The sequence below is a fragment of the Rhinolophus sinicus genome, chromosome 13 (genome assembly GCF_057876585.1).
Source record: "Rhinolophus sinicus isolate RSI-liver-muscle chromosome 13, RSI-T2T, whole genome shotgun sequence".
In the NCBI taxonomy this organism is placed as follows: Eukaryota; Metazoa; Chordata; class Mammalia; order Chiroptera; family Rhinolophidae; genus Rhinolophus; species Rhinolophus sinicus.
The window spans coordinates 27,008,636-27,023,302 of NC_142513.1; the positions used below are offsets into that span (position 1 = coordinate 27,008,636).

The 14,667-nt window shown below is 38.8% G+C and overlaps 1 protein-coding gene across 6 annotated transcripts in view; it reads right to left on the reverse strand.

Moving 5' to 3' along the window:
• Positions 1-11,234, reverse strand: part of GPCPD1 (glycerophosphocholine phosphodiesterase 1) — a 50,507-nt gene extending 39,273 nt beyond the window's left edge. For 2 of the 6 annotated variants that reach the window (XR_012491245.2, XM_074317679.2), the window contains exons 1-3: positions 11,082-11,234; positions 5,275-5,351; positions 2,306-2,402 (exon numbers count right to left, since the gene is read on the reverse strand). Coding sequence is in view for 3 of the 6 variants with exons in the window: in XM_074317679.2 (XP_074173780.1) it covers positions 2,306-2,402; positions 5,275-5,323 (146 nt within the window). In the remaining 3 variants the exon portion in view is untranslated. Of the gene's footprint in view, positions 1-2,305; positions 2,403-5,274; positions 5,352-8,655; positions 8,786-10,870; positions 11,011-11,081 lie in introns of those variants that run through there. The other 4 variants (XR_002137628.3, XM_019734895.3, XR_012491246.2 and 1 more) reach the window with 3 other exon arrangements.
• Positions 11,235-14,667: the final 3,433 nt, after the last annotated feature.

Consider the following 14,667-nt stretch of genomic DNA (forward strand, 5'->3'; position numbering starts at 1 on the left):
TCTAAGGGATAATTTATTTCCTCTGCTAAAAAAAAAAAAAAAAAAAAAAGGCACATTTCCAGTACTATTTCATCCATAAAACAGTCAGCTAGAGTACATGAAACTAGCCTGAGATGTGCACACTAGAATTAGTGGGAAGCTGTGAAAAAATGTGCCGGGCCCCTCTGTCATGCACTATTTCTCAATCTCCAAGAGTAGGGTCTAGGCATGTGTATTTTTTAGAAGCCCTCTAATGTGCACCCCCGGTGAAGAACCACTACATGAAAAGAGATGGAAAGAGCAAAGCAATGAGTCTTTTTATTCTGGTTCTCTAAGCAAAAGTAGCGAAGTTAAAAATGAACCAGAACTGCTCAGTGATGTCAAGAATGAACATAAGCTGATGAAATTCTAGATAAACCAGGAAAGAGGGGCAGTGAGATGCTTTAGTGCACCCGCCTGATTTTGATTTGCCTTCATACCTTCCCCAAAATAATAAAAGCTACAAGGAGAGCAAATAAAACCACAAGTGACCCATGTTTTCTGCATTATCAGTAAACAATACCAAGAGCTTCAAAGTATTTGTAAGTAGAAAAAAGAATTCCCACAAGCCTGTAGGTATGGAGGGGCTTAAGAGACTGTGAAATGGCGGCACAGACTGAGATGCAGAGTACACTGACATCCCAAAGAAACTCAATTCTAAAACAAGAATGTTGTCCAAAGGCGGACAGATGTCTGCCTTTTGTATCATCTTGTATCATCTACTTCCTTTCTCCTCGTGAAGCACTGCTTGTCTGCCATATAGGAATCAATTACATTTCAGTGTACATCAGCAACGTAAAAATGGTGGGTCCCGTAAATTAAGTGGTTAAGTGTTACCTCATTCTGTTCACATTACTTTGATGAGGTTGACGAAACGGACTTAAGACAGGTGGGGTGACAGGTCAGCTCAAGAGCTCAGAGCAGAGGTGTGTTTTAGGAACAAGTTCAGAAAGATGTGAGGCTCCCTTCAGACAGGAGTGGCTAATCCAAAAATCAAGGAAAAAAAGCCACCTGAAGGGGAATAAACATCTGGTTCCTCTGAGATCCCAGTATTATTTATCAATCGAACATCATTACTTGTGGCTGAGAAAATGTGCCCCACTAATAACAAATAGGGGAAAGAGTTTTCTATACATGGTTTTTGTTTTCTTTTCCTTAGCTTACATTATGGTGGTGCTTCACTTTTGTTATTTTCCTTTTCTTTCCCACCAGTGCCCCTGCTGCAAAGGCCCAGCTTTTGTTTGCTTCTTTGTTTTACCTAATCTGCCCTGAACCAATGTATTTGGTCTCCATCCCCAGTTCAATGAGATGAGTCTACAATGACATGCATGGAGGCCCCAGCAATGTCAAACGGCTATAAATATTTCCAAATGGTTGCTCTCAATGTTTGTATTTCTCATATTATGCACTGATAAAAAATGTTTGTCTAGCGCTGGTCCACAGGCCACATTTTTAGGAGCATTGCTCCACAGGAAAGCAGAATTTGAGCTTCATAATCACTAAATCTGGCGTCCCTCCCTAGTGGCATTTCACGTATTTGTATACTATTTAGAATCTCCTTATCTCTCCTCACCCCCACACATACATCCTGACAACCCATAACAATTCCAAATATCCCCAATGGAGAAGCACCACCTTTGTTGACATTCACTGATTGTATCCTAACCCCTTTACTGTGTAAATGAGGTAACTGAGACCTAGAGATATTAGATCCACCCAAGTTCACAGACTACAGAACTGAAACTGGCACCCAGATCCACCTTTCCCCAGTCCAAGGTACCAATATATCCACTCTAAGTTTAGTGCTGTATTTACGTCAGCAGTGAACTAATTTCATTACATTAGTTATCTAAGTATGTGTTCAACTTTCTGCTACCTTTTTAATGCTATATACATCTGAAGAAAGTTATTTTATAGGCTAAAGAAAAATTAGATCTTTTATCAAGACTGTGTACCGAGAAGCCAAAAGATAGTGCCTAAAAGGGTTTAAAAAATAAATAAATAAATAAGAAATAGCGATATAAGCCTATTATTTAGAAATATGGTGGTATCAAAAGAACCAGCCAAGAATTTAAAATGGTTGCTTCAGAGGTGGAAATTGAGGAACAGAGAAACTTGGCTTTTTTCACAACGAACTTTGTACGACTATTTTACTCTTCATGCAAATGTGGTAACTTTCATAAAACCAAAAATTAAAAGAAAGATATACGAAGGTATCTATCTTAAAAGCCCAAGTCTATAATCTGAATGTCACAATCATTCTGTAACCTAACATTTCCATGCTTACCTTTCACCTGTCTCGTTCTCTGGAAGAAGAGCCACAGCATTTTGGGGATTCCAGTTTCCCAAGGCATCATAGCTTCCACATATTGCAAAAACTTCTCCTAAAGAAACAGAACAACCAGTTACAGTAACATAAGCAGGCAAGTTTCGCATTTTAGTTTTAGGAAAGAAGAGCAGTCAGTTGCACTAGTTCAACTGGCTGCAGAGCCGCCTTTAGCAGAGATGGAGGACCGTCACCAGGAGTGGGTTGGGACCCAGGCACCACACCGGCACCTGCGGTATTAACTTGACCCACATCAACAGAACCAAAGCCAGAGACAAAGAGGGATACACTTCATTCGTTCCATTATTTATTGAGCCAATAAATAACAAGCACCAAGAAGACAAAGTGATCAAACCATAGTCCCTGCCTTCAGAGCAGTTTCCAAGTTAAAGGGGCAAACACTAAATGAATGTAAGTATTCTAAAGAAATAGGAACTCAAACAGTAGCTGTTAACAAGCTAAAGATCAAGAAAGTTATCAAGGGGACAGAAGCAATTTAACAATAACAAAAAAATCCTCAAAACAAAGACTGATTATCTAGTGAAAAACCTAGTATTCCTTATGAAAATAATAACTATTGTTTCATCAGAACATTTCTCATCAATAGACAAACCAACATACAGTTATTATCTATATTTGCTAAATTTCACATATTTAGCAAAAGGCTACACCTTCTTGGATATAAGTATGCAGAAGTCTTTGACTTATACACCAACCCATCTTGAATATAATTAAAATTCATGAAGAAAAAGGTAATGAACTGAGCCCAAAGGACAAAGCTCAAGACAAACTCCTCCACATTCTGAGAGTAGCTTGATATCCACGCTTTAGGCACTACTCTAGTAAGACTAGAATTGTAGTTGGCTTTAGCCACCTGCATGAGCCTGTTGTGAACTTGGACTGTCTAAAACTTAACTAAGTTTCCAAGTGGTATAGTCACTCGGTAGTTTTCAGGGTTCTAAATATATGTGCATGAGGCACAGGGTGGTTATACATAGTGATTTCATGTCAAAATACCTTAAATATATAAATCCTTAAGAGGAACCAGACTTTTTTTTGCAATTAACTTAGGTTATCACTGCCTTCTCTGATTTAAAGGGGGGGAAAAGGATAAATATTATTGCTAAATACAAGGTATGAATATTAATTCCCAAGACCATATATGTTGCTATGCATATAATAGCATGTGCTCTGGCTCCTAGCTCAAAGTACAAACTACCATAAAATCAGATTCTGTCCCATTACACTTCCTTTATAAGGAGGCATGTATTTCTTAGCCCTACACAAAACAGCAGCCACTCTCTGCTCTGGAAAGAACATTTTTCCCAAATGGAAAAAGTGAAATTGGGCCATCAGTTGGTGGTTCATTCTTTCCTTCCATAAGTGCTCCTGCATTTTACCAAATCCCTCTTGCAATGTTACTTTCTGCTGATTGACTGTGAATATGGCTTCTACTTTTTAAAAAAAGGGAAACTTTTTATTAGAACAGACAGACCTCTGTTTAATTGGCTTTCATTTATAAAAGATTATAAAGACTTGAATGTTAACTAAAGAAATTTGCAAACAGCACCCCGACATATTCTTTTTACTTGTTCCCTTTAACCTTACCCCTCTCTGCACTCCCCACTCTCCACATTCAGCAGATGACACTTCTTCCTGATTCGGTGAGCGTCCGCCCATCATCTCCTCCTCTCCTTCCCACCTACAGATTCATCTGCATTCATACCCACCATAATCTTTCCTCTAGTCCTTGAGAGTGAGCGTCCCTTCTTGTTCAGCTGAGCCTTCTATGGCTACTGCTGTGGTCAGTCCATTTGCCTGACATGGCCAGCTCCTGCTAGCTAAACGGCCCGTGTACAACTCCCTAAAAGGGTATGATATAGCTCTATGGTCTTCTCTCTACAGAGGAGGCTATACAATGACCCGGAGGTGAGCACTTTGACCCAAGGGCACCAATCCCTCAGCTTCAAGCTGTAGAATCTTGCCCAGTGGTTGAGCTGCACCAGATCATCTTGGCTGAGAATTTGCACTTGAATACACACCTGTCAGCTGTTGTGATGGCTGCTAGAACAAAGACGCTGGATCTAAAGAGTGAATCACTCATTCGTTCTTTGAACACATCTTACCCATGCTCTGAGCCAAACACTGTGCTAGGTACAGGAATTCAGCATGAACAAGACAAAGTCATATTTTCATAGTTTATAATCTATTCACAAACAAAATTACTCAAGTCCATAAAATCTGTAAGAGGTACTACAGAAAGTCCTGTAACCTTGAATTTCACAGGGACCTTAACCTAGTTGAATGTGAGAGACAGTAGTAAGGTGGGTTGGTGGGGTGTGGGGGTGTCACAGATCTAGACAGAGGAAATACTTTGAGAAAGTCCCAAAGGAAAGAAAGAATGCAACAGATTTAAGGAACTGACCAGTATAGCTAGAGTATATTAAACAGCAAGGTACATAACCTAAGTGTGATACTGTTTTGACATGCTATCTTACACTAAAATTATTTCACACTGCTTTAGTAGACAGCAAAAAATACAATAAAGCTAAAAATAAAAATGCACAAGTAGGGAACAGTTATCTTAGTCAAATATTTCACCAACTTATTGTACTAGCAAAATTTCACTTGTTTTCATGTTACTTAAAAATCATAGCCCAACTATCTTTGTTATGTGCAAAATTAAATAAAGTCACAGCTTTCTTGGAAAACATAAGAATAAGACACTTACTATTTGGGGAGGTTTTTTGTTTTTTTCCCCTTGAGTTTACTATGTTCCAAGCACGTTTCTAGTATTGGGCAAGCCATAAAGATATTTTCATTTAAAAATTAGGCCCACTCTATTAACAACTCCATATTTAGGATAAGCCAGATGAGGAAAATGCTCCTTTAATTAAAAAAAAATGTTTTAAATTAAAACTTTACAATACCTGGTAACAGAGTTCCTCTAATTTCAAAGGTAACCTGAGACGGTGTCATTCTGATGGATTTATTTTAGGATGTTGTGCTAGGAAGAAAAAGAGAAGATGTCATTTACAGTATATGAAAATATTAGCTCTAGATAGCTACCACCAAGAAACAAGTTGCAAAGCAAACAAAACAAATAAAATGAATCTCAACAGTAAGCAAAAGATTTCAGAGACCTTATATATAGAGAATGAATTACTTAGGAAATACGTAGCAAGTTTTAGGGCCTATAATGTTACCAATCTATTCCATAAGAATGTATAGACCAAAAAAAAAATTTTTTTTTAAGGATTCAAGATTCTCTTGTCACATACTTTCTCTTCTGATAAGCAGCTGTTCTGAACTCAACCTATCTTTCCTGACCAAGTTCATGTAATAATGTTGGAGGGGAAAACAAAAGCAAAACAAGACAGAAAAAGCCTTGGCTCAAGAGAGGATTTCTGCTTTAATAAAAAGGTTTCAACTTTAATAACAAGGAAACAACCAAAGAACTTAAGTATCCTGCCCATTGAAACAAACTAATTATGTTCTGCAACAAGCTTGCGAATGTGCTTTTTAGTAACTAATGACTAAAAACAAAAAACAAAAAAAAACTTCACCCACAAATCACTCTTTTCAGATTTTCTCTTTATTAACCATAGGACCATCATTATGCCAGTTCTGCAGATTTGAATTTAGAGTCTCAACTCTATGATCTATTTCCAAACCCTGTTGATTCTAACTGATCTCACATATATGCCTTTCTTTCTAAAGTTTGAACTTCATTCAAAACCCTAAGTGTCCCACCTGTATTTTGGCTTCTAAATTTCTTCCTAGGAATACATTTTATGGCATTTAGAATAATGTTCCTCAATATTCTTGGAATCACTTTGATCACTTACAGGTATCTAACCCCCTATGATTTTGAGGTCTTTTACTGCATATCCACATTTTCTCTTTAACTGATTTTTCATTTCTTTGCTGTTTTCCCCAGCCAAACCAACCTGTTTACCATCCCCTAATTTAAGTACCTGAGGGAAGATAGGAAATAGATTTCTTTTTAAATACACAATGCCAATTCTTAAGGTTACATAATTTAATACAGAAAGAACTATATTCCCCACAAAGGCACATCATATTCTACATAATATCCAATATCCCCCCAAAAAATTTTGCACCACAATCCACCAATGTTCCTAAAACAATTCCAGTGTCTTTATTCTGAATCAGTTCTATTAATTTACCACTTTAAAATGTTTATTTGCATTTATTTTATACATTATTTTATATAAAAAGTCCTAAAGAAACTTTCATAGCTATTTATTTTCTATTTCCCCTTTGTTCTCCCTTGGCTGCCTGTGAACACACACACAACTCCGCACTGGTCACTTAATGAACACTGCTACCCAGTGAACCACACTGCCACGTCAGAGTTGATAGATCTACAGTAGCAGTTTTCAGAGGAGGCAATTTTTTTAAAAAATTTTGTGAAGTGAACATAGTTTATTTAAAAATGTTTTTATTTTATTTTTTTAATTATAGTTGACATTCAATATTATATTAGTTTCAGGTGTGCAGGTTAGTGGTCAGACATTTATATCACTTACAAAGTGATCCCCTTGGTAAATCTAGTACCCACCTAACATCATACACAGTTATTATTAACATCATACACAATTAATATTATTGACTATATCCCCTATGCTGTCTTTTACATCCCCATGACTATTTTGTAACTAACAGTTTGTACTTCTTACTCCCTTTCCCCTTTTCACTCAGTCTCCTGACATCCTCCCACCTGGCAACCATCAGTGTGTTCTCAGTGGAGGCCACTCTGCCCTCCAAGGGCTATTTAGCAATAGTGGAAGACAGTTTTGTCACAATCGCGGGTGATGCTCCTGGCATCTAGTGGGTAGAAGCCACGAGTGCTACTAAACACCATAGAATGCGCAGAACAGCAATCCACACATAATTGTCCAGCTCCAAATACCAAGAAAGCGGAGGTTGAGAAACCTGACCTCTAATATCTATCCATAGGGGACTGCTATGGGGATCAAGAGTCCAGGCTCAGTGTTAGCTATAACCTGTGCATCATTCCATTTACATCAATTATAAAATGTAAATGTTGAACACACACACGCAGGCATTCACATACACATGTACAAACAAGACCATTAGTCAACATAGCTTCATGTCACTTGAATAAAGACTTCCTTGTTTGGCAATACTACCATTTCAGTTAGAAAACCCAAGACTGTAGTGGAGAAAAATCTGTTCTTGATCAAAATCATTTCTAAGATACCTATTCTACTTTCCAAGAAGAAACATGATCTATTTAAAACACATACATCCAGTTCTAGCACTGCCAAAGAATGTCCTAAATCTAAAAATACCTCTAGATTGTTAACCCCCATAACCTATCATTATCCAAATATCTTAATAGTTCTTTTAACATGAAATCTGATATAATAAATCTGAGTATATAAACCTAAGAGTACAAATATTTCTTTTTTTACTTATTTACTTTAATTAAAATTTATTGGGTAACAATGGTTAGTAAAATTACATAGATTTCAAGTGTACAATTCTGTAACACATCATCTATATATCACATTGTGTGTTCACCACCCAGAGTCAGTTCTCCTTCCACCACCATATATTTGACCCCATTTACCCAATATTTCCTTTTCTAATATATAAAATGGCTCATTGAAGCACTGCAATCTTACATTTAAATTTATCTATAGCATATCAAGAAGAAACCTTAAGGCTAGCAAAGAAACTCAGCTTTTAAGTTACTGAATTAATTTTGAGACACAGCAAAAAGCCCCATCATCCAGGAAAACTGCTGAATAACCAACCTCAAACGCACCCTAACCAACCTTAATCGCACCCTGTAACTTGTACTTTCACCTCATGTTTACTACACCACAGTTCTCAACCAAGGACAATCTTGTCTACCTAATTACATAGTACTCTAATTCGCTGATCAATTTTAAATAACTATTTTAACCAATTTTAGGGAAATGAGATGTAATTATTTCTATGTATTAAATCCAACAGCTGATACAAAATTATCTCTAAATTTCTACTGCATTAAAATGGGAAAATTATCTAAATTTAATTTAAGGGAAATCAGTTATTAAAATTGAGCCTTTCATTCTAAAACTTGCTTATAAGAGTGGCTATAGTAACTGCTGTACACAGCTACAGTAAATATACTATACAAAGCTATATACACAAGCACAAAAATACCCCCCAAAATCTCTCCAGATGTCAACAAAGAGCATCATCTTCCACTTAGATTGACAAAAGTCATATAATCTCATTTAATTTCCACCCCACTCCCTCAATTAATACCATACCAAATAAAAGCCTGGGGAGCTGCTGCTACAGCAGTTCACTTGATAATGGACAGAGGCCAAAATTCTGGTGCAGGATTGAAGCGTATAATTCTGGCACCCAGCTACCACCAAAACAGTGGTGACGAAGTAAAATACTGCTCTGTGATGGAACGTGAAACTTATATATCCACCAATCAACACTTCCTCTTCATCCAAACAAGCAAAAAAGAAAAAAAAAACAACCACCCAACTTGGACAGGGGAGGTCTTCAAGATATGCATAAAACAAAGAGTAAGATGAAAAACTACTAGTCATTGTCCCATACCTGAGCTGACTGCATATGTAATTTAACCAATTTACCTATTATCTCATCAACAGACTACACTTCCTGAGACAGGTTTTTTGGTTTGGTTTTGTTTTTTAAATATAACATCTATTTTGTGCTTTTTGAAGATAAATTTTAAAGAGTATGCTCATCCGAGATTTTGAGCAGCATTTATCACTACTTTAATACTTTTTAAAAGATTTAAGCAATTAGCAAAATACAACATTGTAATTTACATTTAAAAATATTTCTGAGTTTACACTACCTGGCAAAATAAATTTTACTCTCTTCCTTTTGTCAAACTATTCCAACACATGACCTTACTAGTTTACCAGCTTAGGGGACAAAAGGGAGATTTACGCAAACCAAGGTACAGGAACATTTAGTTTAGAGCTAAATTGAAGTTCATGGGTATTTTTAGCTAAAATATGTTTCTCTGGCCAAAAAGAACATCTCTCCGTGTTTTCCTCCAAATTTTTGCAAAGAAAAAAAAGCTGTTTCCAATTCTCCTTGCTCTTTCTTAAACTCCCAACAGTTCTGAGTCTCATAACTGGCTGTAGGAAAGGAATATGTGCATATGTAATGCCTATGTTTTCCTGAGTTAATTTCTGTTCATTCTGGTGAAGGATCATTATTATCCTACAACTCTGACCCCAGTAAACTTTGAGCCAATATTTTAATCAAGTGTATGCAGACATGAATGGATTTTTATTTAAGAAAGCATTTCTGGAAATTTCATTAAGCCAAGTTAATTCTTTAATCAACTCTCTAAGCAATGCAGCAAAGTTTTCCCAAATGTTTTCCATTTCATGTCATCTTGATATTACTTTCATATATATTTCATATATTTTTCCTGGTTAAGTAGTTACACACAAAGATTTGATTCCACAACCTACTTTTTGTACGTATCAAATTTTACTCATTCTGCCACTGTGAGATTTCTTTTGTAGTCATTACTTCTCTGAGTACAACTTTCCTAAGTCTTATTTCATCTAGAATATTGGTTCTCCCTTGTTTTTAAATCAAGACTGCATAGGGCCATGTGCAGTTTTACATGTTTATTTTGTGTTATTTGTAGTCAGAACAGCAGAAGTTGGGAAAAGAACTGATAGCTTGTATTTACTTTTTAGCTAAGTCACAACTGTCAGAAATGTAGCAAGATAGGGAAGCCTGAAGGGGTGGTGTAGTGGGTTGCAGCTGGGGAAAAACAGGGAAGGTGAAGAGCATAAAAGAAGCCAGATCCAAACATCCTGCTTGGTTCCACCAGTTCCCTAATGTTGGTTCTACATCAGACTCAACAGCTGCCTCAAGATGAAAGAATTCTCTACAGTTCAGGACTGAATTCATGGCAGATTTCCTTTATAACCGGGCAGGGGGGTAACAGGAGAGGCTGATGAAGCACATAACCGATTGAGGCTTTTTTGGAGAAGTCATCAAGGCAAATTGAAGAGCTCTGAAGAAAGTAGAGCTTTGGAGAGAAGAGGGCAGCTGTCTTAAAATTGTATCGAGGGCACCGATGTCTATTCCTGGAACCTTTTCCTAAGAGAGTAAGGCACTTTGGTTTCTTGGAATAACTGGATTATCCCAAGCACGCCCGAGACTGTGGGATTTGCAATTTCAGAAAACAAGCAGTTGTCAAAACACTCCGAGTTAGGGACAGATGGAGAGTGGTGGTGGGCAAGGGGCAAGCGTGACGTGGAGAACACAGACGACTTCAGCTGCATTTTTCGTTTCTTCGTTCCTTAACTTGGTTCTTCTGATATTCGTGGCGCTCCTATGCTCTTTGCATTCTGGTATATCGAAAACCCTTCACACAATTTTCAGAGGGGAGAACTAAGGACCAGGCAGCAAAGCGGAAACGTGGCAGCAAACAATAAAAGTGGAATCAATAGGTGTTATCCACCGACTTACCGGAGCGAACGTCCAGGCCGCTGTTCCCCCGGCAGGGAGTGTCCAGCCCGGGCTGGGCGAGCCTGCCCGCCCCTCGGCCCTGCCGCGGGTCCCGGCGACCCCCGCCCCGCCGCGTCCCCGGGGCCGGGCCGCCCTGACAGCTTCACTGCCACGTGAGCCGCCGCTGAGGCCCCCGCACGGAGCGCCGGGCCGGCCCAGCTGCCAGTCTCACCTGCCGGGTCCGCGGGTCCGGGCCGCCGCCGTCGCCGCCGCGCCCGAGAGCGAGTGCAGCGGGCCGAGGTGCCGGGTTCCCGCTGTCCACGCCTCGCCAGCGCTCCCCAAGGCCGCCCGCGGCGGCGCCCAGTGGCAGGAAGCGGCTGCGCTCAAACCGGTTTCAGCTGCTCCAGACCAAACCGCCAGGCCACCCCGCGGGGCGGGGCCTGAGGGTCGGCTGGGCGGGGCCTGACGTCACGCCCGGCCCCCCTCCCGGCCAATGGGTGGCCGCGCGCGGAGGTGGGCGGGCCCTGCGTTCCTGGAAAGGGCCCGTGTCCGCGGCCGAGCGTGGCTGGGCATCCCTCGTGTCCCCGCGGTCCGCCTTTTCCGCTGACCTGGAGTCGCAGCGGGCGGCGGCGCAGAGGAGACCTGGCAATTGATCAGAGACGCATACCTTGGTCCCCAAAGCCGCGTTACGACAGCCAAGTGTGGAGGCTGGAACTGCAGTTCTGAATTGTATTTTTTCCTATTCGAAAATGAGGGACATTAGCAGACCAGGTGTTTTCTGGGAAGTTTCCGTCGTTACAAAACAACACGCACACTTGGATCACATATTTAAAGTTGAAAGTGAGAATTAGGCGACTTAAGATGTTGAGGGTTTATACCTTTGCTGTGCAAAGAATGGTGTACAGGTCAGGGGCAGCACTTGGGAGCTGTCAGAATTGCAGTCTCAGGACTACCACTGACCTGCATAATGACATCAGCATTTAACAAGATCCGCGGGTTGTTTGTATGCGAATTAAAATTTGAAGGAACTTTTCTGAAAGCTTTCTAGAAGCTTTCAGAGCCTTTCTAGACCCGCTTTGCAAAAGTTGTAGTCGTTTATATCCTGAAAAGATCGTCCCTACAAAAGAAAGAGAAAGAAAGGAAGAAAAGAAAGAGAGAGAGAAGAAGAAAGAAAGAAAAGGAACAGATTTGTCTCTCCTTTGATGGTCCCAGAAATATGATTCAGTATTGGCGAGGTACCTAACTTAAACTCTTATCTTTTCAGCATCAAAGTTAGCCTTTGGTTAACGACTAACATAAAGTTACCAGATTCATATAAATTAAGTGAGATACTGAAAATTAAAAAGAACCACCTTTGTTGGGAATGTTGAAGCACTCATAATAAGAGATAGCTTGAGTTGTAAATCGGTTCAAATGAGCCTAACTGAGAAGGCGTTTGGATTAAATGAGCTCTAGCTTTAGACAAAGCCTCTGGTTTACAAATCAGATTGTTCGCAGCCACATTTCATATCTGAACTTGGATTATATCCCAGGGCATTTCTGATAATGTCATCCATTCAGTTAATAAATAATTATTAAATGCCTACTTTGTGCTAGGCACAGGATGCAGAGGTTTTTGGTGGCACTCGTTTTAATACCAAATTTCTTTAAAAATTAAAATTTCTTTCTAATTAGGTACCATTAGAAACTAAAGTCTGCTGTTGTACATTTCCTAATAGCTTGGAGTTGATTTCATTCTTCTGCAGTTTGTCATACATACTACAGTGATGAATTTCTTTCATACGAGTTTTTTTTCCTTTAAATGTTTATTATAGCTCTTTATTTTCCTGTAGTCACCATTTAGTCAAGCAATCACTTTTCTAATGTTCACAGGTCAAGTTAATGGATCTCATCCATACTCCTTCCCTAAATCCCATTGAAATGACAGAAGTATTATACATATTCGAAGGATGCTATCAGCTTTGTTTTGTGCTGATTTTTCTCCCAGAATATTCATTATGACTTGGATAAAAGACTGGCCATTTGTGCTTGTCTCTTGATCATGCCACGCAAATATTGTAAATATTCTCCTGCGTTATTCCACAATTGCTCTACTGTCAGAATCTTTTATCAGACTCAAAACACTATCAGTTTTTTGTGTTTCATTTACCTCAGTAGTCGCCCTGCTCCTCAAAGGTACTATCCATCCATACCTTTCATTTCCTCTGCATTAGTCCATGAACAATTTCCCAACTTACAGTATACACTTATTCTTAATGTAGGTGACAAAATTGTTAGTTTAGTTTTTGCTATTGATTTTTCTTCATGTTAAGATCAGTCCTATATGGAGGAAACCAAGGAAATTGCTAATTTCCAAAGCGATTAAGGTGCTTCAAATGTGAAACTTTAAATTAATTTCAAATTGGCTACAGCTTTTCTGGTGGTGCATTGCTTTCCACGCTCTCAAATGCATGATCGGATCAAAATGTCTAGAGCAGAAAAGGTTCAAAGGGCAAGGTCAAAATGTCTTCCTTGACCTGTTTCTTTATCAGTGCAATGGGAATTTAAACACCACAGGTTATTTCAGATGAAGTTTGAGAAGGCACCCAGCACCTAGCACATTACCTGCTGCTCCCCAATGCTTATGTCTCTCCCAGGCCTTCACTGAAACTCAGTTCTATGAAGGAACTACCAGTTTCATCAAATGTAAGAAGTCAATTGTAAGACAATAATACTAAGAATCAAAAAAGTGCTGCCCTTTAAACTATACCATACTACTGTACTGATGCAGCTTTTTTTTTTTTTTTTAATGTTCAAATATTATTCCTGGGATGTTTTCCAAGCCACTGATACCCATTGGGCAAGTTTTGATGCCATTACTATTTTTGATCCTAAGAGAAGGTATCAATGAAGACCTACAGACAACAGCCAGGACTCCTACTGCAAATGGTCCTCAAATGGTTTGTACACTGAAACACCCAGGGGTTGTAGCTGTTAATCGTGCCACCGGGAAAACAACCCCATTCGAAAGCCCAGGTGATGACAAGTATGTCAGGACTGCTGCCTGGCCATCGGTGATTTCAGAGGTTAAAATGATAAGAGGGGGATGTTAGAATGGATGAAATAAGGTAATATCCACCTTAACTCACAGAAGTGTGGCTATTAAACAATTGCATGGATAGATAATCTACAGTTACTGACCCATTAAATTTCCTTAACCATGTTTCAAATCTGTATAGTAGAAAAGGGAGATCTTCAATTTTTTTTTTTATTTAATGGAAGAGTAATCTAGAAAGATTTGTCAGTCACTATATAGAATCTCCTTCTCTACAAAAGGGACAGTAGAATAACCATTTTTCATAACTGATTGGGGAAACCTTCCATTTAATTTTGACTAAAGTAACTTTTCATCTCTAATGAAGTCATTTGTAGGCCACCATCCCCATACAAATGTTAGTTCAAATTTTCATGTTTAGTTAGTGTAGCATTCTACAGAAAACCCTGAGTAGTAAGATATTGTTTGTAAACAACTAGTATATTGGTGAAATAGTCTCTAAAGAAAAATTGCCACATGTAACATAATGTAACATAATTGTAACTCTGGAAAGTGTTCTGTGGACTCTTTAGGAGTCAAGACTTTGTAAAACTAAGACAAGTTATGTTAGAAAACACTGAACCTGAGCTATTTTGTTTTCAGCCTGTTTCCCTTGTTATTATTTTTCTGTCTTTCCAAATGCTTTGAAGTCTTGTACATTCTGCATTAATGTGAATTCCCCAAGGAAATTCCCTTTACTGCTCAAATTGTTCAACAATTGACGGGCTACCATTTTATCATTTTA